This window comes from Corvus moneduloides, chromosome 9, assembly GCF_009650955.1.
Source record: "Corvus moneduloides isolate bCorMon1 chromosome 9, bCorMon1.pri, whole genome shotgun sequence".
In the NCBI taxonomy this organism is placed as follows: Eukaryota; Metazoa; Chordata; class Aves; order Passeriformes; family Corvidae; genus Corvus; species Corvus moneduloides.
Window position 1 is genome coordinate 23,659,105 of NC_045484.1, and position 26,526 is coordinate 23,685,630.

Consider the following 26,526-nt stretch of genomic DNA (forward strand, 5'->3'; position numbering starts at 1 on the left):
TCCTTTCCAGGGACCCCGGCCCTGGACCCTGCACAAGGCCAGCTAAGAAACACACGAGGCTCAACAGCTTTGCAATGTTTACTCTTGAAAAAATAATTCAATTCAGAAAGCGTCAAACCCTGGTGATGCCACACACCCAGCCCTGCCACGGCTGCCACCCCAGAGCCTTGCTGGGGGAACGGGGAGGGACGGAGAACAGCACCCCATAGGCCTGGTGTGGTGTGTGGAGAAGGGGGAGCCTAAAGCCCACCAGCCAAGTCCTGCTGTCACTGAGAGCAGGGAGCCACAGACCCCTGGCTGGCAGGGGAGTAGAGGAGAACTCATGTTTAGCCATCCCCTATCCCTAGGACCACCTTCCCCAGCCCCAAGAGGAGCTGGGAGGAAGCCAAGCCTGAGCCCTACCCGAGAAGGGAAAGAGGGTGCATTTAGTTTCAAGGGGAAGAGAAACTGAGCCTTGGGAACAGAGGTGCCAAGGAAAGGGCAATGGAGAGCCATGGAAGTTTTTCCAAAGCAGGGCATGGGGAGCAAGCTACTTGTTCTCAGAAGAAGACAAGTCCCTTTTCCATCCTCTTAAAAGACCTGCTTTACCCTGAGGGCCAGCACAGGGCCACCAGGGGCCACCTGCCCACTGGCTGCCAGAGGAGAGTCCCACAGAAGGGCAGCACTGAGGGGGGGCAGGGCTGAGCCCCAGACCAGTAGTGCAGCCTCAAGGGTGCCACCCTGCACGCTCTTGTTCCCTTCCTGCATCCATCCCATCCCACCTGCTGGGGCAGGCATGCAAGGGCCTGTGAAGGTCAGAGTCCCTGCAGTCATGCTAGAGCTGTGCTGCATCCACCCTGGGATCATCTTGGCCAAGAGGAGTTTCCTGGTTCACAAGTTTTCATTCCTATTCTGGGCAAGGGAGGAAAGCAGGGAACAGAGGGTGGAGCCAGGGGGACAAGAGACAAACCTCCCATGACTGCCCCTGCACAGGCGGGGGGCTGCCAGCTCTCCATGATGCTTCCTGTGATCTGCCCCTTCCCAGAAGCAATAAATAAATAAGTTAGTGTAGTGTAGACCCCAATGCTCAGTTCACAGTGAGAAAATGAAGGAGAAGAGCCCCTGTGACCTCAGGGAAAGGACTGAGCAGCAACTCCTTCTCCCAAAGGCAAGCCAGAGCACTGCATCCCTGCCCAAGGCCAGGGGATGGGCAGAGAATGGATCTCTTGCTGCACGGGTGAGAGTGGCTGTACTGAGCAAGGGGACCAGGACTGCCCCCTCGGGGTGCAGAGACATTAGTACCGAATGGTTGGGGATGGGAGGGGGCCCTGGGATCCTTCCTAAGGCACGGAACCCCCTCCCTCTCCCTCTGCACAAGGGGTGTACCACAGCGGGAGGCACAGGCTGCCCATCCCAGACCAGCTCACAGCTTGCCTGCCAGCAACTTACTGCAGTAAGGGTGGGGATTCAGGAGAAGAAACTCCCTCTGCCTTCAGCAAAAGCAGGGGATACCTAGGCAGGGAGAATGGAGAGACAGGGTACAGCACCACAGGCAAGGACCATAGTGCAGCATCTCTCGTTCCAGAGGACCCCGGCCCCCCCTGCCCCTGCAGCCAGGGGATGCCTGCTGGCTGCTCCCATCTCGCTCTGCAAGGCACTTTCACCCCCTCTCCCACGACCCAGGGGCAGGGCTGCTCCCCACAGAGAAGGTGGGTGAGAGCAGTCTGAACCAGAGCACACAGCCTGGTCCACTTCTATCTACATCACCTCCAGCTCCCAGAACTGACTGCCCTCGTGCTGGGTGTGGGGTGTCCCCTCCGTGTCCACAGCAAGTCCAGCTCCTCTTCAGCATTCCCTTTTCTGTGAGCTGGGCTGCACCACTGCCTGCAGCCCACGGAGTAAAGCCAGTGTGCAGGAAGATGTCCAGCCCAGCACAGTCTTCAAGGTGCATCCATCGTGCAGGTGACAGGAGAGATGCTGGAATATCCCCTCTTCAGCACTGTGTTCACCATGGGGCACAAAGCCAGCAGGCAAGAGTTAATAAATAACACCCAGCTGGCAGGCTGCAGCACTTGCACCATGCTGCCTTCTCAGGACTTTGGGGCCAAAAAGGAGAGCAGAGGTGTTTCTTGAGGCCCCCTCTAGGCTCCAGTTGAGCATCTCCTTCCTCCAACCTTGCCCAGCCAGGGGGCAAAAGGAGCAGCGTTAGTAGAGTGTCTGTGTTAAAAAAACCCAAGTTCCTGGGATGGGGGTGGCCTATCTACAGGGAAGGACCCTGTCCTGTGCATGGGCAAGGGAAACCACAACAGGGGGCTGGAGGGAGCCCAACATCTGCTTTTGCAGCCCAAAGCAGGAGTCTGTATCCAGTCACCAGCCTCCGAGAGCTGCTGCCAACTCTGTCTCTGCACTGTGGGGGCCTCTGTGCTCCCCAGGTCCCCTCTGCTTCCAGCTGCCAGCCTCACGTCTGCTCTGCTGCTGGAACCGCTGGCACTGCCACCGCCCCCTCCTCCTTGGCAGGGGGCTCCATGTAGATTGGTGTCACTGACGAGGGCTTCTTGGACCTGCAGGTGAGGGGGCTGGATGGGAGCAGGCAGGGCTGGTGGTCCCCCTCAGGACCCCAATTTCCAACAGCACTGCCTGGCATGATCTCCTTCCCACTGTGAATCTCCAGCCCTGGGAACGTATCCCGTCCCCCCTCCCACCACACTGAATAAGAAGTGGCGATGGTGTCCCCCCAGGATTGGGCTGGGACTGAAGTGGATGATGGTGTGTGCCAGGCAGGGGACAGTGCTGTAAGGATGGGGCATTACTCAGACCCTTGTGTCCCTGATACTCACGAGTAGGGGGAGGCAGGGACCCCCACCACAAGGAAGTGGTTCTTCTTGCGGAAGAGCCGCCACAGCCCCTTGTGGTTCCCGCGGACATCCAGGTCCCAGATGTGGAGGCACTAGGATAGTGGGGAGGGAGGAAAAGGCATCAGAGCCTGGGGATGGACAGCAGGGCCAGGCATCCCCTGGCATGGGAAGAGGCACAACCCCTGCTCTCAACGAGACACAGCAGAGAGGACTGCACCCCAAGACTGGGGTGGCACAGGGCTGCATCCCTCCAGCCACACCAAGAGCTTCAACAGCACCCAGGGACAGTGAGAACCCATTTGGTGACCTGTGTCAATGCCATGGGCAAACCCAAGAACAACAGCCAGGCATTTCCCACCGATGCAGAGACCAGTGCAGGGCTGAGGACAGGCCATGTCAGGGGCCTCACCTTGGCAAGTTGAGTCCAGGTGGTGAAATCCGCTTCCTGCTCCATCCTGATAAACATGACATAGACCCTGCCCTCGGTGTCGGGCACGAAGGAGTCCTCACAGGGGTTCTTACTGTGGTCCAAGACCACAGCCTCACTGTGGAAATGGAACAGGGAGTGAGAGGGGACACCCTCTGCCCTTCTCCCCACTCCCATGCAGACTACTTCAGACATGCAAAACGTGGCTGGGGTCACCAAGGCCACCTCCACCTTTCCTTCTGTTATGGTTCACCCAGTGTGCCCCGTGGTCTCCCCACCTTCCAGCAGGCACTCACCCCAGGAGCCGATGAATTTCGGTCTCATAGTTATCCTTCCTCAAGCTGTTGGAGAGGAGAGAACACAGAGATCAGGGCGGAGTCAGACAGTTTGATCCAAACTTAAGACTGCCCCAGTGTAACACTAAAGGCAGCTGGAAACAATAAATGGAGGGTGGGGACTGCCACACATTCTTGAGATGTGGCACCCTTCAACAGGTGCCCCTGGAGCACAGGGTAGCCAAACCCAAACTTGCAAAAACCACTGCCAGCACTCCCCAGCAGAGGCCAGTGTGCTGATATGGGAGGTTATGGCTGCTCCAGATGGGAAATGACTCCAGCACAAGGAGACAAGGGTCAGGCCAAGCAACTGTTTCATCAAGATCTCATTGTAACCAACACTCACCTCTCCACATTTTTAAGCTGGACATTTGGAACTGTGTTGAACTTGTGCTTCTTGAAATAGGCTTCCTGGGAGGAAGAGAGACAGGAGGGAAGGAAAACCAAGTTTGATCACGGGTCAGCAATATCTGGAGATCACCTCAGGCATCCCCACTACTTGGGGAGGTGTCCGAGTCAGAGCTCAGCAGCAGGACAGGGCGTGGGGGCTGCGGGAGGTCACTCACATGGAAGTAGCCATTCATGTTGAGCCCCACAATGCCGAAGTGGTAGGAGCGCGAGATGTCCGGGATGATGCACTCCCGGCCCTTCCGCTGCTCAGGCATCCGCATCCACATGTCCCAGTCCCAGAGCTGGGGAGGGAAAACTGCTACTCACACTCAAGTCTGGGGACAGGGTTTGGTAGTGTGGCCATCCAGGGACCTTTATGGGCGCCCACACCAGGTCCAGTCCCCCTCTTTGGGCCCAGCTCTATGGATGGTTATGCTCCTCGTCAAGTCACTGCCTGTCCCAAATCCATTCTGCTTGGGCATCCTTCCCAGTATAAGCACAGGGATAGCTCCTCCAGGAGCTGTACACCCAGGGACTGGGTGAAGATCAGGGCAGAGATGGGGGTGCAGAAGACAGGGTCTCCAAGGTACTCACCTTCTCAGGGGTTGGCCACTTTGGCTCCAGCTCATCCTTGTACAGGCTCTTCCGGAGGACCCATCCCAGGCCTGGCATGGTTTCCACACGGTACAGGAGTGAGGGGTCCTCAGCTGTGTGCTCATAGCCCTGCAATGTTATGGGGAGTGCTCAGCACCCTGAATGCACCCCTCCCCCACCAAAAAAAGGGAGGCATCGTGCTCCATTGACTTTCTCATCACGGGAAGAAGGGAACAACCACTGGGAAGCACATGGCAGGGACAGGATGGTGATTTGCAGGGGCACTTCTGAAGAGTTCAGGGCTGGGGAGACAGACCCGCTTAGGATGAAAGTAGGGGGACACAGTCTGCTTTAAAGATGGAACCTGAACCCCAGTCTGACATGGGAACAACACAGCAGAGCAGAGGTGGCCCTGCTTCACCATCCTTCCCTGACCCACCTGGTCGTTCCAAGCAGAGATGCAGTACAGGCTCTCATCCTCCTCCAGAAGGTGAATTGACTGGCTCAGAAAGCTAAGGAAAGAGTTGACTCTGGTCAAACATCCTTCTACCATGCAAACCAAGGCAAACGGTCCACCAGGAGATGAGCACCCAAACAAGCTAAGCTGCATCTCCTCCTCATTGTCTCCTGCCCATCAGTTTCTTCTCCTTAAGAACAAACAAGCAGCATTAGATGCTGCCCCTGTCATCTGGCTATGGGGCAGCCCCAACCATGTGTGCACAGAATGGATCAGTATCCCCAAAAAGCAAACCAGGAAGAGATCCCCAACCCTGAAGTCAGCCTGCACTGATTGCCAGGACAGCGGCCTCAAGACTCTGAAAGCAGAGCTCAGTTCTGGCTGTTGCCTGGGGTCTACTCAGCCTCAGATAAGTGAGTTACAGCATGGCAAGGATCTGGTCTCTCCTGAGCATATAGAGAGCTTCCAGGAAATGGTCCACCTACAGAGGAACCCACAACTTTACCTGAAGAAGTCAACGGAAATGTCAAGATCTTCCTCCAGAACCACAGCAAATTTAGCATCCTGTAGGGCAAGGAGAACATCAGAAGCGTGGAGATGAACAGGACAGAGCAGAGCCACAAGCAATGTCCCCTGCCTGTGTGGTTCCTTGCCCCACAGGACTGATCCCAGCTCCTGTGGGATAGGGATCACAAATGCCAGGGAAAGCCTGCGCTGTAGCAGTCCCACTCACCGGGAACAGGTTGAAGGTTGCAGTCAGACTGGCTTTGTAGTGCTACAAGAAAAGACAATCATTGCCCATGTTAGCATCAACCTGGCACAGATGTGGGGCTAAGCCTGCCTCCCTCAAATGCTATTGGAGGTCCCTGGAAATAACTGTCCCAGGATTTGGAAAGCTCTCTCACCTGGGAAACTCTGGCATTTTTAATGCTGATGGGAGTGTGCTGTATTCCTGAGAGGCCAAACAGCTCTACGACATCCATCGGCTCCTGCAATGGAAAAAGTACAAAGCTCCTCAAATGTGTGGGTCATACTCCCCTCCCCTGCCTGTGTCAGCTCCCCAGGACAACAGGAACATCCCCTGCAGGTGCCTGTCTTCTTGGGGACTAGTGAGGCTCAGTATACACCCTGCAGCACAGAGCTTGCCAAACCTTTGTGGCCCTTCAGCCCTTCAGTATCACCATGACTTCGTCAGCATTTTTTGCAGACCCAAAGTTGTATCCAAGAATGTCTGAGAGGTCCCAGATTCCCAGTCCCCCATAGACAGTGCAGAGAGAAAACAGGTACAGCCAGGACCATCTAGTAGCTGCTTAATGGCAAGACCACAATCAACTCAATGTTCTCTCACAGTTGCCAAGAAAAGGACCTTTCTGACCAAGCACAGGGGTCAGAAGCAATCCAAATTTGGGCTGACATATCTCTGCCCCAAGAAGGAGCCACCAAGGCCTTCTCCATCCCCTTACTGTGCATCCCACCTCCTACCCACAGGAGAGAGAAGGAACTCCCATTGTACCAACCCTTCCCTCTTTCCCTGGTATCCACCATGGCAGCTCGAGCATCCAGGCTGCCCCCTCGTAGCTAAGGGATGCTGCTCCAGTTGCCATGGCAATGGATGCTGCTATCTTTATCTGCTCTGATGTGGTGCAGCAAGAGTCTGCATAAACAAGTCAGCTCCCCCAGCTCCACAATGTGGCAGTGGTAGGAGAGGCCTGCAAGGAACAACTGTCTCCATCCCAGGACAACCAGGCAGTACCTCACTGGATGCTGCAGAGATGAGGCCTAGCAAGCTCCTGAGATCTACTAAGATCCCATGTGCCTGTCCCAGAGTACATTCCACTGCCAGAGAGACAGGGCTTTCAGGACTATTCAGTGTTGAGTAAGAGGAAGGTCTTTGCCTCTAAAGGGCCAGTTCTCCTTCACCTGGCCCCAGCTTTCATGAACCCCAAGCTTTGAGCCTTGGGAAAACACAGTTTTGGGTCTCTTTACCCCCTAGTGAGAATGGAGCTGGACAGGCATGGCCGGACTGGTTTGTTCCTCTCCACGTGAAGCAGCTGGACAGGTGGTATTACATGCAGAGCCTGCTCAAGGGGCTGGCAATGCTCATCAAGTGAGAAAAGGGTATGCGGAGAGCCCAGCATGACCACCAGGTGTCATTCCTGCACACCAAGCCTCTTCTGACATGGGGATGGTCAGCCCTGGGCTTTGGGAAAGGCCAAGGCAGCTTTATCCACACCCATGGCTTGGCTAAGCTGACTTTGTGTAGGAGCAGGTGAGGAGCAGTGTGACACACAGCAGGAAGAAGGTGACAAGGCTCCAAGGACTGGGCCAGCACTGGGCTGGAGGAGCATGGAGCTGGCCACAGGGATCTCTGGCAATGCTCTCACCTCATAGTACCCATCGATGAAGACTGTGATCATCTGTGGATTGACGCCCTGAGCCGACAGCAAGGAACGCAGCATCCTGAGGAGAGACGGAGGGGCCTGAGTGCAGCACAGCCCCAGCGGGCACAGGCCCTTCAGCACAGGGGTATGGATCCCTTGGGATGGGGGAAAGTGTGCATGATTAGGGAACAGGACCTACCTAGGCCTCCCCTTCCCCTCCCCCAAGGTCTGCCCTTGGTACTCATGCAACCCCAGGAGGAGGCTGGATCCTGCCAGCAGGAGAAAGGGAAGGGCCTGGGCCATGCCTGGTCTTGTGGCACAGAGCAGAGCAGCTGTGCCCTCTGGGAGTGCTTACCTGTACAGGTAGTTGGGGCGGTTCCCTGCAATGACAGCTACTGGCACATCAAAGACTTTATTGTCTTTGAGCTGGAAGAGAACAACGTGTGTGATGGGGGTGGGAGAGGCCATGCAAACCAAAATGATGCTATCGTTCTATGCCACTGAGAGCAGGATCCAAGGGGTACAGACCACAGCAGAGCTGCATAGTCCTACCTCTTGGCTCAGGGCCATACCAACCAACCAGGATGCCCTCAGCACTCCTGGAGACCCTGCCAGCTTCCCTCCATCACCCCACCTCTGACACAGCTCCAAAATCCCAGTTTGCATCCACTCAGAGACCTGTGTCTGAACCCTTCAGCACTGTCCCAAGGACAGCCCAAAAGTCACAATAGCTGCTCTGTCTGTAGAAGTCCAGGCTCTGCTGCTACACTGATATCCCTGGAACAGGGTAACTATTCCTGGCAACTCAGAGCAAAGGAATTCCCCTTCCCCAGCATGACCTGTCCCCAGGTATTCACATCACCTTTGCTAGGGCTCAGGGCTTGCCCAGGGGCAGTTTGCATCACTCAGCTGGCACTTAAGGACAGTGCTCTGCATCTGAGCTGCAAAACACACCTGGTGCAGCCCAGCCCTCCCTGAACACCGTGCCCTTGCACTCACAGGATCAGGGTTGAACTCGATGGGTGTGGGGTCTTTGCAGCTGCAGACGCTGCCATAACCTTCCACTTTGCTGCAGAACCTCTTGCGGCGCCGGTTCAGCTCCGTGTCAGGCCAATGGCACTCAGCATCTGGAAGCACCGAGGAGAGAGAACAGACCTGTCAACCCCACAGACTCGCCTCGTGTGCTCCAGGCTGGGATACCACACACATGGACCAAGCCAGTCCTTGGCAGTGAACAAGCAACACTTCGGATGCCAGATACAACCCCAGGAGCCATTCAGAGCCCAGCGCCACTTCTGGTCTCTCTGAGCAGCAATGGGTTGTTCAAGGCCAACAGTCAGAAAAGACCAGACCAGGTCTGCTTTGGAGAGGTGACAATTGGCCAGGCCATGTTCCCCCTTCTCCATCCTCACCCTTCTCAACAACCATGCCTGGAATTGCCATGGAAGTAGGAAGAAAGGGAGCTAAGCCCATTTTAAAAGTTACCATCATCATCTCAAGCCTTAAATCCATCCTGGGATTTTCTAACAGACCCATGGCTTTGACTTAAAACCAGGCAGCAGGCAAACATCTCCCACAGACACCACAGAGCAGACTGTACTTCCTACCTTCCACAGATGTCAGGTGAACTTCTGTCTTCAGCAGAACAGGGTCACCCCACGTTGAGAGGGCAGGTGACTTGGCGTGCTTCTCCCCATATACTTCCCCTGGAGCAGGAACATAGGGTCAGGACTGCCTGGAAGGGCCCAGCCCTGCTGTGTAAAGGCATGACCTGGGGCTGTCAGCCTGGGGGACAGCCTGGCACCTTTTCCCACTGGCCTCTAGCAAACTGCTGAAGGAACATGCTCTGCCTCCATACCCTCCTTGACCCCCAGGAATGGAGCTGCCGCTCTCTGTGACTTGTTCCCTGCTCACAGAGCCTGTTCGGGATGGGCTGGGTTTGTCTTCACCTGGCTTCTCAAAGAAAGGAGCCACAAACCCTCTCCCAGCCTGTGCAAGACTCACCCCCCTTCTTCCCCACAAATGTCCACATGTCTCTCCAGCTCAGGAATGGTGCAACTTGGCTCCCCAGGCTTTTCAGGACATTCTTGGCTGTCTCCTTGAGGTGAAAGGAGCCTTCGTCCTGGAACAAAGCACAACCCTGCAGCTGAGCTCTGGCTCCTGACAGGGAAAGTCTCCCATCAGTACCAAAGGGGTACAGGGCCCACTCCTACCCTTGAACCAGCTGAGCCAGAAACCTTCAAGGTCTCTGTGCCACTAAAGCTGCCAGTGGCTTCACCATGACCCACAGGGAGGTCAGAGGAATCATGAACTCTGTTTCCTTGAGACCAAATTGCTCTCAAGCAGGGCCATGTGTTAGGCAACACTTCACACAGCTAAGCCAGAAACCTTGAGGCAGCACAGTGCTGCTTGCACAGCAGCCCAGACTCAGCACAGTCCACAGGGCCCCTGTAAAGCCCTGGAACTGGGAGCCAGAAAGATCCCACCACATCCTTGTATTTCCTCATGCCCATTCTCCATCTAACCCCTTGTCTATTGCTGTGTGCTCTGACACATCTGCTTTTTGCTCTCCTGCTTTGCTGGGCACAGCAGTATCTGCAACAAGAAGGGAGAGCAAGAGGACAAGGGAGGTGATCCAGACAGGGAGTAACAGCCCCGTGGGGATGTGACATTTAGTCCTAAGAATGCCTGATGACATTCACGAGGCTACTGCCTAGACGAGCTTCAGGACATCCTGACTCAAGATGACTTTTTTTTTTTTATATTAGGGTCACATACCTTAATGGTGAAGATCAGGATCCGGCCCCGGGCAACCATATTCAGGAAAAGTACCATGGCTTCATCTTCATGGGGGGAATAGGTGTCAAAGACCCTCTTGGCCATCACGTGACCCTGTTGGTATTCACACGTCAGATGGATCTTAAATACTACATGGTATGGACACACAGAATTATGGAAATCTGCCCTGGAAGCCTCATTCCCTGAGCAACACAGGGAGTGGCTTTTCTGGTATGCCAGGGAGTTAGTCCCCAGGCAAGCTCGCCCCTCAGGCCTTCCTGCATGGGGAGGTCCATGGGAAGCATCACCCAACCTCACAACTCCTCCCCTGCCCACTCCCCAAGGACAGCAGGCAGCACAAGGAAACCCTGCAGGGACTCTCTGGGTGACTATGTCATGCTCTACAAATTGCACACAAAAACCATTCAGGGACTTCCCTCCTGGCTGCCCCTGGCCTCACACACCCAACAGCTCAAGAGCAAGGACAAACTGCCCAGTAAGAAAGACATGGTGATATTTTACCGTGGCCTGATTTAAGACGATGACATGGATCCCTCTTCCCTGCTCCCGAGCTTCATCTTCCAGGACCTGAAAGTGGACAAATGATGAGAATCATATGCCAAGACCTCTTCTTATTCCCTGCCCCTTCTGCACAACACAGCATCCAAACAAGAGGCAAATCTCTTTGGCTTTGCTCACAGCAGTGATGGGCGCCAGAGCAGAAGTCCTGGAAGCAGAACTTCTTGCCAGCCTCTGAAGTGCTCTCATCACTGCTGTTTGTGGCTTCACCCATTCAGCTCTGTCCATCCTCTGCTCACAGGGACAGCCAGCACCTGCCACTCACCGTCGTCCCATCCACGGCCACGTAGACCTTCGACCGGCTGGAGTACACCTCAACATCCAGGACCTTCTTGTTGTTGACAGGGTGCCTGGGGACCTCCACATTCAGCATCTCATCATCTAAAGTGGAGAAATTCCCAGTTTCAACTGGCACACCTAGTTTGTCCCTGCTCTGTGCTAGCCCAGCCAAACCTCCAGAAGGGCATCCCACCAGGCACCCCAGCCCAAGGAGACATGGGTCAGAATTTACAGGGATGGTAGGTAAGGGGAAATACCAAATGGCAACAGCTCTGGCCTCAGGTGACCCCACATAGATCTCTTCAGCCAAATGTGCCGAAGCCTTCGGTAGACAGGCCAGGAAGGGAGCAGCATTTTCTATTAATTTTTGTTAAAGCCACATGCACAGACGTGTCTCTCATGATGTAGCTGGTCACAAGTTAGCTCTGACTTAAAGGGACCCTCTGGTTTCCTTGCTTTCAAAGCACAACAGGATGCTGCCCCTCACCATAGTCCTGTGCAGACTCCTCTTCCTCCTCATAAGCCGCTCTCCTGGTGTCCAAGATCAGCTTGATGTTCACAATTACAGTCACAAGCAGGAAAAGGACAGCACCTGTCTGCAATGCAGGATGTTTTGTGTTAGAAATTTGCAAGTACCAACCCCAAAACAAGCCCACCTTGGCACGGGCTGCAGGGCACTCCAAGGAGATCTTGCATGGGATCACAAGCATCTGTCATTTCCCCTGTTTTTTTCCTGAAGAAAGCAAAGAGAAAGAAATACAGGTGACCGAGTTTCATGGTGAAATACACTTGTCAGCTGGAGAGCACCGACTCTTTGATATGTGAGAATTAACCCACTTCCAACGTATCCCTGCTTCCAGATCTGTGAGCAGATTCCTGCTAAATTATTGCATCAAGGTTGAGGGTCCCCACAGGCAAAGAGTTTGGTAATTCAGAGTTACAGCTCCCAGGGTAACATTAACTTCTGCCTCTGCTGCAGCATCACTACTCTCATCTGTCCCTCTGGAACCAGAGGATGCACTCAGGGTATTCAGAGGAGAGGAGATCCTGTGCAGCTGAGTCAAACAAAGGGAAGAAGCTGACGTCTGATTTCAGAAAACTGCACTGTACCACAGGCTGCAGAGACCAGCCTGCAGCCTTACTGTCTGCAGCAAACTTCAGTGCAACCCTTGTGGATGCTGACACAGAGGGCTTGGGAAGGTCCAGGGGCTGTGGAACAAACCCTTGATTCTCTGACACACTGTCCTGCCCTTGGTGAGAGGCACTAAAAGGATTCCTGTCCTATCTGTCCAGCTACTGCCTCGAACGAAGCTCTGTGCTGCTGCTATCTCTGCCAAGCAGGTTCAAGGAGTAACTAAGGAAAATGGAAAACCAGCAATAAGACAACACGATGGTATAAATGTCACTGTGGCATTTTGGCTTGTTAATTTGCTGTTGACTCAAGACTATGAGCACCTTTTGGGATCTGTGCACAGAAAGCTTTTAATTAGGCACGAACAGAGCTGTGGGCTCACGGAGAGGCACCAAGGCCACCTCACTAACCTGCCCAGACCTTCCACCCTGGTCAGCACTGGGGACATGAGGGAACAGCCCTAGCGACCAGAGCGAATAAGCAAGAAGGAATAAGAATTAAGCAAGACCAGCAGCCAAGTCTAGCAAAGCTGGCTCCGTCAAAGCTAACTGATGGATGCTTGGCTGCTGTAGACCTGGCAATTCCATATCTGCAACTCTGGTCTACCTATTTTAAGGCAAATTTTCATCTGTGTTCTAAGTGGTGCCACAAAGTACAGAGATGACTGTACTATAGAGCGTGCAGGCTCTAGCATGGTGAGCAATGCCTGCCATGACCAGACCCATTCCCAAGCCTTGAACACCCCATCAGACACAGAACTGAGCAGTCTCCTTGCCCAGGGAGCCCTCATGAGCCTTTGTCCTCCCAGGCACATGCAAAACCCTCCCCTGCTCCCTCCCACAGAAACCAACTGCCAGGTCTCATGAACTCCTCTCAGGAAAGGTCCCTTTTCTGTGTTTTGCCGCCATGGGGCCAAACCTTCCTGTCCTTACAGCCCCAGACACCCACCAGGACACCGTCTCCACCAAGGATTAGCTGTTTTACAGCACCAGCAACCAAGGCTGAGGCTTTCCCAGACACCAGCTGCCTCTGGGGCATGAGATCCTGTTACTAAGCCCTATTTTCTCTGTCCACCTGTTGTGCCTTATACCAGGCTTGGTTTGCAAATCAAACAGCTCAAAGCTGAGCCCTGCAGCACTCAGCATGGGTTCAGAGCCAGGATGGGAGGAATCAAGTTGGTTTCTAGCTGAAAGCTTCCCAAGGCCACTTGGATAATTGTATCTCCTCCCATAGCCACTCAACAAGTCTGCTGGTAGCTGAAAGGAGCTGCTACACAAGGCAGAGCCTTCCACACACAGGCACTTGGAGGCAGCTTCTTGGAAAACAAGTTATGCTTCCTCAGCATGTCAGGTCAGCCAGACTGCCAGCAGATGCACTTCCACCTATGCAGCTGCTCCGTGAACTTGCAAATCCTGTAGATTATCCTTCCTAATCTACCGCAGGGCCGCGGGTGACTCACCTGACACAGCTTCCGCAGCGCGCGCTGGTTCATCAGCTTGTACTTCCAGGCAAGGTACCAGCTCCGCTTCTTGTGGGGCTTCACAGCGGGGTTTGGCTTCCACTCGTCCATAGTCCCGGGGGCTGGCACGGGGGCAGCCGTGTGGGGCAGGGGTCAGGATGCGTGCTGCTCCGTTCTCATGTCCATCAGGGCTCCCTGCCGGGATGGGATGGGCGCAGGGTGAGGGAGGTGCCTTCAAATTCTCTCCCCAGCAAAGACAGAGCCTGGCACAAGAGGTGGCCATGGACAGCACTGATGTGCCATGAGCAAAAGCCCTTTGGAGCCTCTTTGCCTGCCGAACTCCTGCTGGGAGCAATGCAGGAGGTCTGGCTTTGCTGCAGGGTGAGTGAGGGGAAGCCCCTAAACTCATTGGCCAGTGACAGCCTCCGCTCCAGCCCAACCCCTCAGCGAGGCTGCTGCAGTGCCATGGGCCCACTCCCACGCTCTGGGAAAGAACAGCAGCCCAAAGTCACAAGCAGACAACAGATCCTGGACCAGCAGGTGTTATGGAACGGGCCATCACTGGCCATATGTGCCAGCGGGCTTCCTGGTGGGGAGACACCCTCCCCACTAACAGCCCCATCCCCGCTATCGGAGTGCAGCACCGGGCCACCGTCCTGCTGGAGCTCCCAGCACCCCTGGGCAGAGGAGCTGTGCCAACAGGAGGCCGGGCTCCCTGCGGGGAGCAAACCGCTGGGCTTGGGCGGGATGTGGAGCCCCGGCAGAGTCAGGGATCTGGCTGGAGCACAGCGTGCCCCAGCAAGGCCAGGCTGGGCGGGGAGAGGAGCGCTGAGGGGCCCAGAGGCACTCGGGGGCGGAGGGGGCGAAGGGCACCCAGGCGCTCCGGGCGGGGCGGGAGAGCCGAGTGTCTGCGGGCGGCAGTGAGCGGCGGCGGGGAAAGGGGGACCCAGGCGATTCGGGACCGCGGCGAGTCCGGGGGGCGCCGGAAGGCGTGTGCCGGCCGCGCTACTCACGGGGAGGTTGAGGCGGGGCCGGGAAGGGCCGGGCTGGGAAGGGCCGAGCTGGGCTGGGCTGGGCTGGGCCGGGCCGGGCTGGGCTCTGCTGGGCTGGGCCGGGCAGGGCCGGTCCCGGCTCGGCGGTGCCGCCGCCGCCCCGCGCACCCTCCGCGCCGCTTCCGGCGCCGCAGCGACACCGCGGGGGCGTGGCCAGCGCTGGCCCCGCCCCGGGCCCGCCCCCGCGCCGCTCTGCGCGCCCCGGCGGACCTCGCTGGTGCGCGGGCAGGTGGCGGCGGGGGCGTGGCCGGGGGCGTGCCCGCGGCGAGGGGCGCGGCCGAGCGCGGGCCGCGGTGACAGCGCGGCCGCCGCCGCCCCACCTGCATGGAGGGCGGCGGGGAGGCGCTGCCCGCGGACCTGCGGGACCTGGCGGGCAAGGTGGGACGGCGCCCGCCCGCCGTGCTGCTCCGGGGGCTGCGGGCCGACACCGCCCCCGCGCCGTCCGCGCCGTCCGCGCCGCCCGCGCCGCCCGCGACACCCGCACCGGCCCGCGGTGCCCACCCGCCGCTCGCCGAACGCCTCCGGACGCTCCGCCTCGAGCTGGTGAGTGCCGCGGTGCCGGGAGCGCTGCCGGCCGCCCGCCGGTAACTGACCGTCCCATCCCGCCGTCACCGCATCCACTCCGGGCAGCTGCTTGCCACCCCCGGTGACAGCCCCGAATAGTGCCCGCGCTCTGCCTGCATTTTGGGAAACCTTGCTCCGCCGTGTACGGGTTAAACCCCCAGCTCAGACCCCTTCCCCGGCCTCTCTCTTCCCTCCACCCCCGGGATCCTCTTCTGCCACCTCCGTCCTGCCCCCGTCGCCCCGCGCGCCCCCAGACGCCGGCTCCGTCGGGGATCGCGGTGTCCGAGATCAGAATTTAGGGCAGGGACCTTCGCCAAGGGCACGGTGGTGGATCTTCTCTCCCCCGGGTGTGACCCCCTGGGTGACAAGGCACAAGCATCGCCGGGAGCTTTCCCTGCGTTCGGTTCCTGCTGGGGCTTCTCGAGTGCCTCGTACAGGGTTGGGCTGCGGTGGCAGCCTTTCCCGGGAACCGTGGGAGTGCCGATGGCAGCTTTCTCGCCTACCTCTTTGGTGGAGGGAGCAAATACCGGCGGTGCTTGCGCCTTCGGGAAACGTGGCGAGATTGGGCAATGGGTTCAAGTGCAGCTGGGGGAAGGGACTCTCCCACGCATGAACATGCCGAGCGGGTGGGAATGAGCATTGTTTCCGTAGGGAAACAGGCTCAATACGCCCGCATCCCTGCGTGCCCCCGGGGGGCTGGAGCGCCACCCCGCCTGAGCCCTCCGCTTTGGCTGATTCAATATTCCCATCGGTGCGAGAGCTTTCATCCTCCCTCTGCTTTCATCCTCCCTCCGCACCGGCTTCCAGGCTGCACCCTGACCGGAGGAGAAAGGTCTCTGGGGCAGTGTGGTGTTTGCCCTGCCCAGGTGCAAGCAGGCTCAGCCTATGGCCAGCAAGGCCTGGCTTGGGCCGGGCGTTGTTCACCTTGGCTCAGAAGGGCATTTCCTTGCCCTGTCCTGGCTGTTCTTGCTGGCTAGGGAAGAAGTGGGGGCACCTCACACCCGGATCAGCAGCTTGGGATTGGGACCCAGATGCCAAAACCCAGCACAGGGCTCCCCTCATCTCACCATCCCCATGAACAGGGACGAGAATCCCCCCCTCCCCCCCCGAGCAGCAGGAAACCAGCAAACCCAGTGCTCAGAGGATAAGCTGGCCTGGGAGTGGGCGGTGGGAGGAGAATTTAGCAAATTCCCACTCTCGCCTCCTGATCTGAGGAGGAAGATTTATCCTTAGGGCTAGATATCTTGAAAGGAGAAGGCGCCTGAGGTTTCTTGCATGCTGGGGAGGGGAGCAGGGCTGTATCTGCCCCTGGAGAGTGTGAGGAGGAGTGTGACAGTCCCCTGTATGGCCGTCCTTGATGCGAGGTTGTGCAGTGAACTTCAGTGCATCTGGAGGAGTACAGAGAGCAGCCTGTGCTGGGTCTCCTCCCACAGTAACCTTGACTTGCTGGAGAGGGGGGTTCTTGGAGTGCAGTGGGGAGGTCAGGCTGGCCTGAACTAGCAGCAAATTGATGGCCAACTCCTTCCAGCAAGCAGCATGGAAAGTGGGGAGTGTTATCCCACCCTCTGCTTTTGGGGTGGCTCCCCTGGCATCTCTGACAGCTGCAGTTCTGAACGAGGCAGAGAAAAATGGGGAACCCCCCACCAGGGGTTTCCAGCCCTCCTCCTTCGTGGTCTCTCTGCCAAGGCCAGATGCTTTAGCAGTGTGTGCAGAAAAGTCCATTGTAGGCAGTTTTTTAAATAACTTGCCTAGAAAGGAAATTTCTGCACTTGGAAGCTGGCTCCTGCCCCAATCCAGGCACATCGCTGCTATTTTTTATTTAAATCCAGCTTGAGGAGCGTGAGGAGGGAGTGGGAGGGCTGGCGTTGGGTCTTTACAAATCTTTGACCCTTTTTTTGGTGTCGTCTGGAGGAAGAGGTGTCACGTGCTGAAATCCTGGCTGGAGTTTTCCCAGGCTCCTTCCTCAGATGCTTCTGTTGCTGCGCTGGCTGTGGGACCGGAGACAGGGGTCTCAGGAGACTCTGGGGTCACCCGTGGGCGGGCGAGTGACTCCCAGGGTACCGGATGCTGAGGATTGGGCGCTGTGCTTAAAAATGATCCCCAGGGATCGCATGGATTTCTGTCACAGCTTGCTGATGCTGGGCACAGGATGTGTTTGTGAAGGAGTCCATGGGCATCTGCAGCCCTCAAGATGCCTGTACCTGGCCTGCAGTGGGTTTTCTCCCTTTCCCCCCCCATCGTGGCCTTATTTCTTTTCCTGGCAAAATATTTGTGTCCTGTGCAGGGGAAATCCAGTGGCTTTTGGCGGCCAGTATCATGCAGACAGGAATGTCTTGGCACACGGGGCTTTCCATTAGGAAAACAGATGTTTCTGCAGCAACTGAGGTTTGCAAAGAGCTTCCCCAGGCTTGGAGGGGCAGGAATCGGTGAGGCGAGTGGTGTGATCAGCGATGCCTGTCCTCCTTGTCCTCCCATTTTGGGAGTGATTTGGGTCTCCAAATCTTGCCATGTGACATTGTCAGCAGGCTTGGTTCAGCCCCTAGAAGGAGAGAAGTAAAGGCATGAAGGGTCCAGCCAGACGCTTGCACTGAGCAATGCCTGATCCTCTTGCACTGCCAGCTGCCTCCCAGGTCTTGGAGGATGCTCCGGGATTAGGTCTGCATCCAGTACCTCCAGTTCCTCGCTTACTCCTTGTTCCCATAGAAGATAGCAACATAAATGCCCTGGATTTATTTCCCCAAGGGGGTTGGTGGCTGGTGGGAACCACAAGTCGTTGGTCACCGATGGCCGTGTCCCCAGGTCCTGGACAGGGCCCCCTGGGATGATTCCCTGCAGGGCGTTCTCCCACACCATGCTTTTCATCAAGCAGCTTAGGAGACCTGTGGCCACCATGGTGACACCTCTGCCAGGCTGGGCTGGGACATGGGGCCCTTGGGTCACCTCAACCCCCCTGTGCTCTCTGTGTCCCCCCCAGGCCTACCTGCGAGCGGTCGACGTGAAGATCCTGCAGCAGCTGGTGGTGGTGAACGAGGGCATCGAGGCGGTGAAGTGGCTGCTGGAGGAGCGGAGCACGCTGACCAGCCGCTGCAGCAGCCTGGCCAGCAGCCAGTACAGCCTGGTGGAGAGCCAGGAGGCCTCGCGGCGGGGCAGCTGGGACAGCCTGCAGGACCCCAACGACAGGCTGGACAGCATCTCTGTCGGCAGCTACCTGGACACCTTGGCTGATGACATGGATGAGTACTCCCAGAACGCTGCTGAAACTGCTGCTGCATCCACATCGGGCAGAGCCCTGGCCAGGGCAGAGCAGGATTGGGTCAGGATCGACCCTGAGAGAGGTCTTGCAAAGCAAGTGAAGGACAAAGAGGAGCACGAGTGGCCCCATGTGGACCTCTCCCCACCAGGGTTGCCCCAGGATCACCGGTTTGCTAAGGAGCCCCAGGTGGCCAACGGGTATTTGGGCCAGCAGTCCCCCTCTCTGGAACCAGACAGAGACACCAAATCACCACCGGGGGCCGGGGAATGGCTGGGGAAGGGAAATCCAGATGGGAAGGCTTGGAAAGCTGAGGCTGACCTTGAGAACTGCAAACTCAACAGCAAACTGCACCTGGAGTACGATGCCCACTGGCGCTGGCTCCAGTCACAGGATGATGTGACATTCCTATAGCCCGTGGCTTCGCCTTCCCAGCCCAGCTCTCCCAGCTGCCCACTCTGCTTCACCTGTCTGTGCTTGGGAGAGTTGGGGTGGCTGGAGGCGGGGGGCCAGGCTGGCTTGGTGGTGTTGCACTGTTCCTCTGAAGCCCCCAACAGCCTTTGGTGATGCAGCCATGAGGGACTGGCTGCCTGCTCTGCAGCACATTTCTGGGAGAGGAGGGATGAGGTGGGTCCTGGGAGATTTAATCCTTTGCTCTAGGGTGATGCTTACAAGTGGCTGGATGTCCCTCTATTGTCCTTGGTGGTGGTTATGGGGAAACCTGGGACAGTGGGGCTCCTGAGATCTCTCCCTCTAATCCTCACCTTCCTGTGTGCAAAAACTGGGGACCCTTCTCCCAAAATGACTACCCAGAGAGGACAGGAGACACTGCCATGCATCCACAGCTCAGTGGCACCAGCATGCTCAGTGTGGGGCAGGACCATCAGCAGGGCATCCCTGTTGCATCTGCTCACTTCCATCATTGTCTTCAAGGCCAGTGTCCACTCAGGGCACAGCTGACCTGGGGTTTGGCCCCAGCACATGGTGGATGCGAGAAACCCCTTCCCTGCGGGTGAAGCCCTGCCTGGTTTCAATGCCTCTGTGAAGCCAATCTGAGGTGGGGCTGGGGAGCCTCTGTCCGTGCCCTGTGGAGGAAGGATGATGGTGCAGACTTCCCGGTGGGATGACACGAGAACAACAAAGCACTGGGTGGGAAATGGAAATCCAGTTCTCCCTGTTTGTTCCTGGACTGTCTTCCACCTTGGGAGCAGTGCTGCAGAATCCCCAGGACATGGCAGCGCACGGGCAGCCTGGCAGAGCCTGCAGGGCTCAGACTTGGTGAGGCTCCTGCTTTCCCCTGACACGGTGTGATGGTGGTGAAGGCTGGGTTTCTCTGTCTGTGTGATGAGTGGTGCCAGGTCTCTGCCTCCTACCAGCAACCAGAAACATGAGGCTGTTCTGTCTGGGGTGGATTTGCAGTGACTCTGCCCTGGAGACATCTCTTTTTAGCCTTGGCTTCTGCCCGTGCCTTTTGCTGTCCCCACCATGCCTCTCAGCACGCCCCTTGCTGGCTTGTAGAGCATGGCTTGCAGCTGGAGCCATGTGAGAGCTTGGGCAGGACCTGCTGCCTTCACCAGATGATGCAGGGAAGGACCTGAGCATGCTGCTTCAAGGAGCCAAGCTCTTCCACATTTGTGGATAAGCCTGGAGTGTCCTGACTTCAGAACCCATAGGTACATCTGTCCCCAGCCGAGTGCTGTGACAGCTTTGCTCTCACCATCGTGCCATTGTTCTGTTGCCTGCATGGGTCGCAGCTTGGATCTGTCCTTGCTGGGATGGTCGGAGTGAGGACATCATCTCGTGATGTCAGTGGGAAGCTAAGAGAGAGGGAAGTGACAGGCTGTGCCTTTCCAGATGTGAGATGTGAGCTGGCTGTGGTTAGGAAGGTGGTTGGGTGCACAACAGGTTCAGCTTGGTGTCTCTGAAGCAGCACCTTCAGTGGAAATCACCCTCTGTTCTGAGAGCCCCAAGCACCCTCCCTTCCCCTGCAGATTCTCAGGACTTCCCTGGATGGATTCGGAGAGCAGGACAACGCCCAAATTTCTCAGAGACAGCACCTGCTGAGGACTTGGGGGAATCCCAGCAAACTGGGACTGGGTTGCCATATGCAAGCATCCCTCTGCCTGCCCTGGAGCAGCTGTGCTTGGCTTGCCTTTGCCTGCGAGTAGCTTGTGGCTCCCTGTGTAGCTGTGCCGCTGACACTGAGCCACCATGTCCCCAAGGCTGGCTGTCTGCTGCTTTCCTGCTAACCCTGCATGCATTGAATCAGCTGAGGGGCCCTGGGGGAGACAGGGTGAGTCCTTCGGCACTGTTAAAATCATTCTCAACAAAAAATAGCTGGCTTAATAAATGTTCGTGTTTCTCCCAGACCACGCTGTCGGTGCTTTGCTGAGCTCACCGGTGTTTCTAGGGGAAGGGGAGAGGAGCCTCTGGCAGCCCTGCAGAAGGGCAGGTTTAGCCCCAGCCCTGAAACAGGCACAGACCAAGTGTCTGGGGATCTGTCCCTTCTCACATCAGTGTGGTGGCACATAAAAGTCTCTTTTCCTGAAGCAGCTGGGTAGCAGCGCACATTTGCCAGGAGCAAGGGTGACTGTATTGATCTCGGCTGAACTATGTGTCAAACAGCAGCCTCACCCTTCCTCCTCCAGATTTCCAAGGAAGAACATTTTAGGTGTTTGCCAGCCCTGTTAGCGGTGCTGGAGTCTTTGTTTGCTTCCTGTGTTCTGCAGTGGCAGCTTTGGCTCCCATGGCTTCCTCCACCCAGGAGGCACATCGTGGATCTGGGTGTAGAGCAGAGACTTCCCCAGCCCAGCTGGAGTGGGAGCAGCTGAGCTCTGATATCAGGCTGTTGGGATTTGCTCCTGGGTGGATCCTTTTAAAACCACTAGAGCCGGTGCTCATGCAAACATCAGCTTTTCCAAAGCAAATGCAATCGGCTTATCCAGCCCTGCCATCCCAGCCTCAGCATCCCTTCCGGCTCACGGCTCTGACACTGTGAGCTTTTGCAAAGGGGAAATTGGATGCCAGAGCCAGCAGGACTCAGCAGGATTTCCCCACTTTCTGCTGGGCTGAGGTAAAAAATAGAATCATGAAAAAGACCTTAGAAATAAAATGCCCAGCCTATTCCTCTTCCAAATCTAGACCTCAGCAGTCAGATAACCCTGTAATGCTGCAGAAGAACTTTTGCTGTTGCTCCCTGGGGTATGGACTCTTCAGCCTGGCTTACATCAGCCCGAGGTGCCCATAGCCCCAAAATCTGTGTATCCCCCAAATCCCAGCCCTTGGAGCTGGAGGGAGGGATGGGACCTCATGGTTTTCTCCCTGATCTGTCTCTGGCCTGCCTGGATGAGGGATCACCCACCTTTGGGTTTTGCCCAGGCACGTGCAGAGCCAAATGTCCCAAACCTCCTCTGGGGAAACACCCTGGGCACCTGCGTCTTGCTGAAAGGTGGGTGCAGCAATGGGGTGCAGAGCACCCATGGGTGGGGAACAGCCCACAGCACGGATCCACAGCCGACCTGGTCTGCCTGGCCCTGACCCTGCCTGCTCCTGCCCTTGAGCTGCTCTTGGGCTGTTCAGTGCCAGTATCAGGTAAGAAAACAAGCAGATAAAGCAGGCGGGATCTCAGCCGTGCCAGAAAACACCCACCTCTGTTACAATGAAAACACCAGCAAGCCAATTTTTTTCCCCAGATATACACAGAGATTAGACTGCCTTAACGAGGCAGTAAAACACTTCAATAGCTCTCCTTGCTTGTTATTAAAATGTCCCCTGGGCTTTCCCTTCCCTGCATGCGGCTCAGCTCCGAAACGGCCTGTCCCCAGAGCAATGCAGCCATTTAAGCAATTTCTGTTAGTTCCTGCAGGGAGGAAGCATGAAAATATCCTTTTCCCAGGGGAAAAAGAGCATGGTCCCCATGGTCAGAAGGGAGGTGGCCAAACTCCGTGGCCTTTGGTCTGGCAGCCCTGGGGCCCCACACCACCCTGTGGGCTCGCTGGCGTGGGGAGCATCACTGTGGGGTGACCCTGGGAGCGGGTGCAGGGGGTGTGTGGGTGCAAGCACAGCCTGTGGGGTTGGATCACAGCACCCCCACCCTCCTCTTATCTGGAGGTCGATGCTCCCTTGTTGACCTTTGTGCTGTTCCCTGCGCAGCTCCCACGCACCCCGGTTATCTGTAACCCTTTCTGGGGCGCAGCGCTGTGAGCAGAGCTCTGGTTTTGTGCTGCCTGACCCACTGCAGACAGCGTGGGGCAGGAGAAGTCAACAAATTGGACAAGAAAGGCTAAATGTAGCCCCCAACTTTCCGCCAGCCCACCCTGTTTTGGCAGTGGGGATGTTCTGATGGTCTCCTGGGCAAGGCTGAAGTGTTGGTGCTGGTTACAGCAAAGTGGCGATCCCCAGATCCCCAGGAAGAGCCCCATGATGCCAAAGCTGCCTCCAATTTAGGACAATTGAATTCGGTCCACTCCTTTGGGACATGGTACCCAGGCTGGCCTCATTGCCCAGCCTGCCCCCCACACTGTGTCCATGACCCCCCAGTACTGGGTTAAATCAGCCCAGTGTAGGATTCTTGTGCCCTGAGTTTCCAGACGGCTTCCAGCTTTTCCTTCCCACTGCCCCAGGGTCACAGGTCTCCAAAGGTGGGGACCTCCTACAGGTTTTGTGCAAAGAGGAGAGGGGAGAGACATCCCCCCTCCCTGTGCCCGTCTTCTGCGGAACCTCTGGAGAAGCCACTCTGGACAGAGGATGCTCTGCCCAGGGAAGCTCAGACACCAAGTGGGGTCTCCTGATAACCTCCTGCCTCCTCCCCAGCTTTGGGAACCCCCTCCTGAGATCTTGGTGTCCGCAGCTGAGTGACTCTGAGGCTTCTGAACAGGGGCACAAAGACAGAGCGTGAACCAGGAACGAGCTGAGCCTTTGGGAAGTGTCTCCCCAGCCTGTTTGTTCCCTGCCAGGGGCTGGCAGCAGGCCAGGTCTTTGCTCTGGAGAATAATCCGCTGGCTTTAGAGCTTCCCAGCACTCCTTGGGAGTGAAAAACAAGTGTGGCTGCTCAGGCCCTCAAGAGTGTGTGGGCATGGGTGGGTGACAAGGACAGGCTCAGGGCTTCATTCCCTGCCTGTGCCCTGTTCCTGCCCAGCCAGGGGGCCAGGGACGAGTGGTGGCACAGCTCCCTGAGTGCTGGGCACACACCCTGGCCCATCAGCATCCCTGATATGCCACCTTCTTCCCACTTACATCACTCATTGCTTGGGAGGAATCCCCTGACGCCTCCCATGCAGGACTTGGATCTGGGGACGTCCCGCTCAGTGCCACCCCAGGGGTGACAACCAAAACCCGTGTGTGCCCAGGAGTGTGGTCCTGCCACCAGCTCTGTCTCAGTCCTCAGAGAGGAGCAGAAGAAAAATCTGAATTGCTCCTCTGAGAAATTAATCTTCTTTCCCTGTCTTAGCTCAGCCCGACCTAGAAGAACCACCCCCCTCTGGGTTGTTTTTTTTCCCCTGGGGGGTGTTTAGAGGGAAAATTACAGCAAATGTCTTGCAAAGAAGCTGTGGGAGACAAGGGCCAGACCTACAGCAGGGCAAAGTTGGCAGGCAGGGCTGGAATGGTTTTAAGCAGTATTTGCCAGGATGCCCTCTCCTCCCTCTGGTCTGGGGTGCATGAGCAGAGAAAATTTCATCTGCCCAACCATGGGCAGTAAAACAGAAACAGTAAAAGGCTGGGAGCTGTGCTGGTTCCTCCTGGCAGTCAGGGGGACTTTTGGCTGGAGAGAAGTAACAGCTGAGCTGCTGGAGAGAGAAATGGCAATGGGAACAAAGCAGCTGCAGTGCTCGTGCCCTCCCTTGGTGGCTGTGGTCCTGGGGTGGTGACATGGACTGGGGCTGGGTGGAAGGACAGCACTGACCACCAGGACAGGGACAGGAGGTGAAATATGCCTCTCCCAGGACCTGCTCCTGCCCCACACCAAACGTCCCACTGCCCCATTTCACATCCCTTTTCCTCAGTCCCCTTCATCCCCAGGGATGAAACCTGGATGGCCCAAATGCCATCCGTGGCTTTGCAGGCACAGGCTGGGTGAGGGAAACCAGCCACCCCAGCACCAAAATGATCCTGGTGAAATGCTGAAGCTCATGTCCTGGGGTTACATCCAAGTAAAGGCTTTCTTAGCCTTTAAAGCTCATCAGCTGCCCTGCAAAGGACTCAGCTCCTGGGCTGAAGGGCCAGGAGCCCCTTCCCTGCTCCCTCCCTGCCTCAGTTTTCCTTTTGTAAAGCTGGGGGAGATAGAAAGGAAAGAAACCCCCAGTCTCCTCTTGTCCCTGAGGACTTTCTTGTGGCTGTGCTGTGGGGTTGGTTCCAGTTCCACAAGTCTTGGAGGAGAGGGAGACCTGGCAGTTGTTCTGATGCTCATCCATGTGTCTCTGTACATCTCTCTGCCCTTCCCTCCTTGTCAGAGCGCAGCACCTGTGGCTGTCCAACGCCTTCTGCAAAGGGGTCTTGAGTCCAGAACCAGCCCCAGCTGGGATCTGTGCGCTGGGAGAGAGGCAATGCTGGGAGCCCAAGGGGTTCGAGGCAGTTTTTGGGCAGCAGCCCCCATTTTGGAGGCTCAGCCCTCTGTCTCAGGGCAGGAGGTGCAGGCAGTGTGAGCAGCAGGGATTATGGCTGCTATAAAAAGCACCAGCATCTCTCATCTCTGCTCCCTAAGGCGCTTAGGAGAGGAAAGAGGGAATTAAAGAGCAACCTCCTGCACTGAAGAGGTGCAGGGATGGGAGCAGTCGGAATAGCCTGGCACACTCATCAGACCCCTTCCCCCTCAGCATCCCCAAAAATCCCCAAAGAAGCCTCCCCTCTCCCCCCCCCTTCCTGGTCACTGCTGTGGTATGACCAGACACTTGTCCCCTGCTCAGAGGTTGTGGGGGGCAAGGAGAGGGCTGAGGGGGACAGCTGAGCCTGGAGAGAGGGTCCTGGTGGAAGGGCACACGAGGGTGCTGTGCCATTTGCACACCCCTAACAAAAACATGGAATTTTCTCTTCCCCATCCTCACAGCCTCACTCATCTGCCTGGTCCTGTCCTGCCACGCCACTTCAAAGGTCCTCTGAGGGTACTGGAGATGTCCTCCAAAATGCAGCCAGCTGCATGGGTGCATGGCTGGGCAGGAAAACACTGAATTCTTGGAGGGACAGGGGTTGTGGCAGCCAAAAGCCACACTCTGCCTCCGGTGTCTGGAGGCAGAATGGCTCCGCGGTCTTGGGGCTCTCTGATAGGCTCACAATCATCCTCAGAGCTCAGCACTAGTGTCTGGTGATATGTCTGGGGACAAATTAGGGGGAAGGCCGGTGCCAGATTATGGCAATGATGCAGGGATGGGGGGATGTGGAGAAAGGGGATGTGGGAAACTGCTGTCCTCCGTGGTGTTCCCCCGTCCGTGGCAGGTTCCAGGGGGGTCAGTTCCAAAAGCAGCCACAGCCACGGGGTCCTGCAGAGCTCTGGTGCCAGCCCTGCCTCCTGGCATTGACCAGGTGTGACCCCGCGGCTCAGGGAGGGATTTGGTGTTTTACCTCACCATGGACACTGCCGTAACACCACCCAGTGCTTGGTCAGTCCTGGAGATGGACACAGCACCAGGGTCCCTCCTGGCACCCCTGCAAATGAGGGGCTTCAAAGAGGCTGAGGGGAGGGGGCTGAGGGCACTTCCTCGCCAGCCCCTTGCCAGAATTGCGCAGTCTGGCGGACCCCGGTGCAGGTGGCCACAGGAGGGAGCTGGGCTCCTTCCTTCTGCTCCTGCTCAGAGGACAGTGGCCTCGGGTGGGTGACAGCCACGCCGGCCCTGCGTGCGAGTTGCTGCTTGGTGCAGGAGCATCTCCTGGGGTTCAAACCACGCCATGTGGGACCCCAGATGTCTCAGGAAGGGAAAAAGAGCCCGGCTGGAGTGGAGGTGGCTGCCTCCATGCTCAGGGAAGCCTCCACCTTATTTCCAGCAGTTGATGGGTGATGGGTCTGCAGTGCAGGTGAGTCCCTG

General features: G+C 57.0%; 2 protein-coding genes across 3 annotated transcripts; one reads left to right on the top strand and one right to left on the bottom strand.

The window, feature by feature from the left end:
• Window positions 1-60: 60 nt before the first annotated feature.
• POMGNT1 (protein O-linked mannose N-acetylglucosaminyltransferase 1 (beta 1,2-)) lies at window positions 61-15,736 on the bottom strand. 2 transcript variants are annotated; one of them, XM_032117851.1, is made up of 22 exons: window positions 15,570-15,736; window positions 13,646-13,840; window positions 11,542-11,650; window positions 11,041-11,156; window positions 10,719-10,784; window positions 10,197-10,310; window positions 9,423-9,540; window positions 9,026-9,124; window positions 8,418-8,545; window positions 7,774-7,844; window positions 7,422-7,497; window positions 5,943-6,026; window positions 5,771-5,812; window positions 5,543-5,601; window positions 5,020-5,092; window positions 4,581-4,709; window positions 4,163-4,288; window positions 3,943-4,007; window positions 3,558-3,602; window positions 3,244-3,379; window positions 2,817-2,926; window positions 61-2,540 (listed from the first exon to the last, which is right to left on the bottom strand). In XM_032117851.1, exons 2-22 carry the CDS (start codon window positions 13,754-13,756, stop codon window positions 2,438-2,440), a joined length of 1,980 nt encoding a protein of 659 aa, XP_031973742.1. In that variant the 5' UTR covers window positions 13,757-13,840; window positions 15,570-15,736; the 3' UTR covers window positions 61-2,437. The 2 variants fall into 2 exon arrangements, with proteins under 2 accessions (XP_031973742.1, XP_031973741.1); XM_032117850.1 differs by lacking the exon at window positions 15,570-15,736 and adding an exon at window positions 14,659-14,743.
• Window positions 15,001-20,880, top strand: LURAP1 (leucine rich adaptor protein 1). Its single transcript, XM_032117853.1, has 2 exons — window positions 15,001-15,240; window positions 18,236-20,880. The coding sequence occupies exons 1-2, from the start codon at window positions 15,022-15,024 to the stop codon at window positions 18,923-18,925; spliced, it is 909 nt and encodes a 302-aa protein (XP_031973744.1). The 5' UTR covers window positions 15,001-15,021; the 3' UTR covers window positions 18,926-20,880.
• The last annotated feature ends 5,646 nt before the right edge of the window (window positions 20,881-26,526 follow it).

Bases quoted from the DNA above. Each gene is read 5' to 3' on its own strand.
- POMGNT1 (XM_032117851.1), bottom strand. From the start codon at position 13,756: ATGGACGAGTGGAAGCCAAACCCCGCTGTGAAGCCCCACAAGAAGCGG. The intron at 4,008-4,162 runs GTGAGTGACCTC...TCTTCCTCCCAG, and splicing joins ACATGAATGGCTACTTCCAT to GAAGCCTATTTCAAGAAGCA. The intron at 3,380-3,557 runs GTGAGTGCCTGC...CCATTTCCACAG, and splicing joins GAAATTCATCGGCTCCTGGG to TGAGGCTGTGGTCTTGGACC.
- LURAP1 (XM_032117853.1), top strand. From the start codon at position 15,022: ATGGAGGGCGGCGGGGAGGCGCTGCCCGCGGACCTGCGGGACCTGGCG. The intron at 15,241-18,235 runs GTGAGTGCCGCG...TGTCCCCCCCAG, and splicing joins GGACGCTCCGCCTCGAGCTG to GCCTACCTGCGAGCGGTCGA.